Below are 6,166 nucleotides of genomic sequence, written 5' to 3'. Positions count from 1 at the left end.
GGGAGGAAGGGAGGGAGGGAGGGAGGGAGGGAGGGAGGAGGGTGACAGGTGGAGGGCACAGCTCGCACCGCTCTTGGTGGGCTTCCGCCTGCTTTGGTTTCTTCTGGCTCCCAGTCAACTAGATGGTGCTGGCCATGTTCAGGGTGGGTGTCCACCTCAGTTTGCTTTCTCATGTGCCAAATGGCCCTGGAAACACCCTCACAAACATAGCCACAGTGTGATTTACTCACTTTCCAGGTGTTTCTCAATCCACACAAATGGAATGAACCATCATAGTCAGGATGAACCACCACAGCATGATTTGCATGCAGAGGCCCTTGAGCCCAGTCCCAGCACAAAAAGAGAAAACAAATGTAAATTCTGCATATTATGTGATTACCTGCTGCTAGACGATAAGGTGACCGTTAGAAACCCCCACCCACCGTAGTGCTGTGCGGGGTAAGAGAAGAGTGTCCCTCAGGGCATGTGGTAGGCCACACTTCCGGAGATGTGAGTAGGAGCGAGTGCTGAGGGGGCAGTGCTGACCCTGTGCTTGCTGCCATCTTAAGTTGTGTTAGAAACGGAATCTTAGGGGGCCGGGAGATGGCTCAGTACAGTAAGTGCTCCCCTGGCAGATGCAAGGGCCTGAGTTCAATCCCAGGTTCCACCAAAAAAAAAAAAAAAGAAAAAAGGAAAAGAAAAAGGAATTTTAAAATTAGTGTGCTAAAGCTCAAGTCCCAGGTTAGTTTTTGCATAGGATGCGTACTTGTGTATGGATAGTAGTGCCGAAAGAGATGGTTCTCCGGCACCGTATACTTACTTGTGCCAGCTAAATAGCTGTTAAAGAATTCAGAAAGCATATTTATTCCCCTATTTCTGTGATGGCATTAAGCAATGTCTGTTTTTTACCTTCAGCATTCTAATTCTTTGGGATAAATCTTTTTCTTGATTCTGGATGACCAAAAACTACTGACTTACATTTTTATAATAATGAAATGTGTTTAATGCACAAGTTTAAGATTTCAGTATGCACAGATTTATGATAACCTAGAGATTGGCTTTGTTCTTGTATTTTTTTTAGATTTTCTTTTATAGGCTGCTTGCATTCATAGTTCCTAGCATGTTTTTTGTTGGGTGTTTTGGAGCTTTGGTAGCAGTGTGGCGTTAGGGATCACACCCCCGGCTCAGGCAGGTGGAGTCCTGTGGACATACAGGAGTGATCATTTTAACATATCTTTCACAATGTTCTTAACCACCTCACTGACTGATATTTAGATGTTTTTGTGTTTCGACTTGTGTTCAGACCTCTGGTTTAATTTTCCAATGTTCAGGCCCAGCCCAGGTGTGTGCCAGTTCAGAAAGCCTGGCTGTCCGGGGTCATCCCCGCAGTGATGGACTGCGAGAGCACAGCGCAGGAGAAGGCCCTGGAGTGCTTGGACCAGCTCTTGCTGCAGAACATTAAGCATCGCAGTAAATTTCATGAAGGGGACGACGGCCAGGCGCTCGCGTGGGCGCTCCTCACCCGCCTCACTGCTGAATGCCAGGAACTGAGGTGCGTCAGCCACGGCTTCTGATAAAGGCCCTATGGCTTCTTTATGCTGAATTTCCCATTGGTCTTGAAAGATGCGCTTTTCCCGTGGCTTGGTGCCTGTGCACACTCAGTCCCGGTGGCTCTGTCCCCGGCCCACCTCACGTCTCAGCACTTCCGTGGCGACCGTGCTGTGGCGCCCGCAGGCGCTTCCTTTGCTTCCCTCCACTGCTTTCACGCTGTAGGCTGCTTTCTTAGTACGCAACACAGAGCACTGGCGGGAGAGACAGATCCCCGCCCGTCCCGGGTGCTGAGTGTGGAGGTAGCCTCTTGCTTGTGCAGGTTCACACTTGCTGCGCCATTGTACTGGATCGGCGGCTTGCGCACGTTTATTTACTGCATACTGTGAGCAGCGAACATCTGGGCTATCTTGGCCATTTTCTTTTTCTTACATTTTTTGTTGTCGTACAAGAGACATTTCTCTATTTTTTACATATAGTTTCAAAGGAATTATACTACAACAGAAAGAGTAATAGATTCAGTGCTATAAAATAACTCTCACAGGCCCTGGAAAGTCGTTCTACTGTCTGCCAGCGTTTCCTCACTTGCAAGAGCCTCCAGACAGATTATGTGGTCTCTTAAGATCTCTTTGGTATTAAGACTCTGGCTGACAACGCGTTCACTCATTGAATTTTGTTCTTCATGTCAACTGTGTTATGAAGTTTTAGAAGAAGTGTTTAGCCCGAAGCAGAGTTGACCTTTTCCACTTTTTCTGAGCACACCACATCATGCGCACTCATGTATTAATGCTTCTTGGTAAAGTGATGAAAGGTAGGAGCCAGTTTTCACAAGAAAAACTCTGTTGTACCGCATGAGAAACTGTTGGGAAGTTTCTTTCTTTTAATTTAAACTTCTGTATTAAAGTGTACTACGTGTAAAAAAGTAAGCCGACCAAAAAGTTAATAAATACTACCAAAAAAAAAAAAAATCCATGTACGAGGTGCCTGCTTCGGTGAAGACAGCATAGCTGGGCCCAGGAAGTGTCCTCGCACCATCTGGTCAGCAGCCTCCCCCACGTGCAGGTGCCCCTGTGATCCCAGCGTTCCGCACTGCTTTCCTATACTCATCAACATTGTTTGTGTAACTCTTTTATATAAATGGAGTTTGTGGAGTGTGTGCTTCTGTGCGTGTTGGCTGACCCCGCCAGGCGCCACGTGCGCTGCGCAGGTTGTGGCTGTGCGGCTGCAGCTGACTCTTCACTGCTGTGCAGGCGCACGAGCGCATCGGCCCAGAATGCGTGAGCCACTGTCTGCTCTCATATTGCTAGATGACCACAGCGGTGCTGGTTGGTGGCTGCTGGGGATGTGTGCTCATGTTCGTGTATAAAATATGTCCGTACATCTGTTGGATTTATACCTGTATCTAAGAGAGTATTGTTCTATATGGGGCTTTTGTTTGGTTTTTTGTGGTCTGCTCAGCCTGCCCTGGGGGCGGGGCTGGCGCAGAATGTCATGCGGGGATTGAACCACAGTCCCTGAGTGCTTGCTTAAGCTTGCTTCTAAGCAGGTGCTTCAGACCACTGAGCTATCTCATAGCTGGCCCTGTGCCATGTGTTTTTAGTCACGTAAGTTGATACTACTAAACGTGTTCCTTAAGAGATAGTGGCAATTCGCCTTGTCACTAGGAATATAGGAGATGTGCAGTTGCGCCATATCTTGGCCAGTATTTTGTATTCTCTTTAACCATCTTGACAAATGCATTGTGTCTTTGCGTGGGGGCTTTCATTTCTCTTCGGTGTTGGCTAGTGAGATTGAGCCGTTCTTCTGTATGTGAGTTAGCACTAAGATATTCACATTTGTAAATTGTCTATCCACTTCTCTTCCCCTGGGTTTTACTTTACCTTTTTGTTTTTTGATTTTGGTACTGAGTTTTAAGCCCCTTCACAATGCTAAACACGCTGTATCAGATCCAGCCCCTAAAGGATGTTGGGACTTTTGGTTGTTTTTGTTCTTTTGTGCTTTTTGTTGCTTTTCTTTTACTATGCTGGATATAAATCCCTAATGGTGTCTTTCAGTAAGCTCGCTTTGTCAGTGGTTTCCTTTATAGTTAATATATTAAAAAAAAAAAAAAAAAATCTCAGGATCGTAAACACGCCCCATAATCCAGAGCTTTGCTTTACTGTGTGTTGTTCCTGCTTGCTGCTGCGCCTGTGACTTCCCTGCCATTGACTTGGGCACCGCACTTGCTGAGGGATCAGATTTGATGTTTTTCTAAATGTAAGGCTCAGTACAAACTTAAAAGTTCACCCTTCATTCGCTGTTGTGCGGTGTCATCTGACAGGGTTTGCACAATTCTAGTGTGTGATTCTCTATTTTTTAACTCTATATTTGTCCCTCTTTGTTCCCATATCAGATTAGTTGTTGTGCCGTTCTGATCCCTCAGCAAGTGCGGTGCCCAAGTCACAGGCGCAGCAGCAAGCAGGAACAGCACACAGTAAAGCAAAGCTCTGGATTATGGGGCGTGTTTACATGATCCTGAGTTGTTGTTTTTTTTTTTTTTTTTTTTTGACGTCTTGAGCTCTTCTGCCCCTGCACACGTTCGCAGTGCTGCCTTCTTTATTCTTGCCTGCCTGTCTTCTCTTCTTTTTTCTTTTCCTTCTTTCCTTTTTTCTTTTTATTTCCTTTCTTTCCATTTCCCTCCTCCTTCCTGTCTCCGCCCCTCTCTCTTCCCTCCCTCCTTTCTGCAGGGCTGGGGTTTACAGCCGGCTTCATGTGTGACAGGCAAGCACTCTAAGCCATGTCCCCAGCCCTTCAGCTTTCTTGATCTGTGCATAGTGCACTCAAATCCATTTGCTAAGTGACTCTCATTGTGGCATTTGTATCTGGAGTTAGTCATAGGATAAAAAGGGAAAACTTAGTTTTCAGAAAGCTTAAGGAGAAACACACAGCTTAACCAAGATTTGCCAAAGAAAAGAGAAGGCGCAGACAGCACTGCCCTGAAAGGGTGGCACGGCTGTGGGCGCTCCACAGGCTTGTAAGCTGTGCACAGTGTGGTACTTCTTTTATATAAAAGGGGCGTAGTTCTCTATATTTTTTAAATATTGTTTTAATTAATAGAATCCTTTTGTGCTCGCTTTGGCAGCACACGTACTACTGTAGTCCTTTGTACTAACAAATAGCGGATACCTGTTCTCTCATAGTTCTGGAGGCGTGAGTCCTAAGATTGAAGCCCTGGCAGCCTCAGTTTCTCTGACAGCTACGTGCCTTCGTGTATCTTCACGTGGTCTGTCCCCTGTGTGTACCTCCCCGTGTCCCCACGTGTGCTCTGATCAGTACACCTGTGAGATTGGACCGGAGCCCACTTGAACCCTGCATTTTAACTTCTCTTCTTTATAGGCCCTGTGTGCACAGTCACATTCTAGGGTTATTCAGCTTACGGGCATAATTCAGCCACAAAGTGATTTCTTTGTTTGCTTGTTTGTTTGTTTCTGAGATTAGTCCAGGCTGGCCTTGAACTCACTGCATAGCCCAGGCTGTCCTCAAGCTTGAGGCAACTTGCCTTAGCCTCCCAAATATGAGCATGGTGACACAGGCCTGTGTGGGATTACAGGCCTGCGTCACCTCGCTCAGTTTTGGTGGCCATGCACCCAGGGTTCCGGGGCCAGCACGGCATGAGTACTAAGGATCGAACCTGGATCCTTGTGCTTACCAGGCAAGCACTTAGACCACTGAGCTATCTCTCCAGGCCCTGCATTTTCTTTTTAACACTAAGCCCAAGCAAACATGCTGGCACATTGGAGTACCTCATGACCATTTATGTGAATGATGATTGTCAATACTGTGGTTCATATGTCTCCTCCAAAGCTAATGCTGAAATTCAGCAGCCAGTGTGACAGTGCCAGGATGGAGCGTGATTAGACCATGAGGGCCCCACGCTCGGGGATTAGCGTCATTACGAAGTGGCTTTCATGAGGGGCTCTCTTCTGCCAGGGAGTGTGCAGCGCTCCCCTTCCCCGGAGAATGTGGCAGACAGGGCAGAGCCTTGAGAGCACGGAGCAGCCCCGAGCAGACGCCTGCCGTGCTGCCGCCTTCGGCTAGGACTTGCCGGCTGGGACTATGCACAGGGCGTTCCTGTTCTGCGTGAGCTGTCTCGTCTCAAGGCAGTGTGCTGCAGAAGGAGCCCACCCAAGAGGCAGCGCTAGGAATTAAAGCACAAAAGACCAATTGGAAAAACTAGGATGTGACAAAGAGTAATGCTCTGTATTTATGAGGTACATTTAAGCTTTTAAATATTTAGTACAGTAAAAGCCACAGTGCCATCAGTCCTCCTCCGAATACTCCCCTGCTGTGAACGAACTTATCCCATTGTTGTTGCCACTTGGAGCAGCTGTGCACGTCCTCTTCCCCGTGTCACTGGTGGGAGCCAGGCTCATAGGGACAGCAGCGTCCTTACAGCCTGTCCCCTGGGCCTGGCACCGAGCGATTCTTCCCTGAAGTCAGTATGACCACAGAAGGTGAACACTGTGAATCAAATGGGATGTCAAGGTGACTGTGACAGCACAGTGAACAAGGGCTCTGAGAGCTGCTTCAGAAGTAGGAAGAAGCAGCTTCTGGGAGGCCCCTCCTGCCTGCTGGCCCGCGGAGGAGTGGCGAGACAAGG

At 47.6% G+C, this 6,166-nt stretch overlaps 1 protein-coding gene across 2 annotated transcripts in view; it reads left to right on the top strand.

Moving 5' to 3' along the window:
- The window catches only part of Ncapd3 (non-SMC condensin II complex subunit D3), a 65,365-nt gene that overhangs the window by 23,159 nt on the left and 36,040 nt on the right, over positions 1 to 6,166 (top strand). For both annotated transcript variants that reach the window (XM_023703840.1, XM_023703839.1), the window contains exon 16: positions 1,311 to 1,531. In XM_023703840.1, coding sequence (XP_023559608.1) covers positions 1,311 to 1,531 — 221 coding nt within the window. The remainder of the gene's footprint in view (positions 1 to 1,310; positions 1,532 to 6,166) is intronic.

The sequence above is a fragment of the Octodon degus genome, unplaced genomic scaffold (genome assembly GCF_000260255.1).
Source record: "Octodon degus isolate 3935 unplaced genomic scaffold, OctDeg1.0 scaffold00182, whole genome shotgun sequence".
Taxonomy (NCBI): domain Eukaryota; kingdom Metazoa; phylum Chordata; class Mammalia; order Rodentia; family Octodontidae; genus Octodon; species Octodon degus.
Note: the sequence above shows the minus strand (reverse complement) of the source record. Positions and strands in the feature narration are given on the sequence as shown.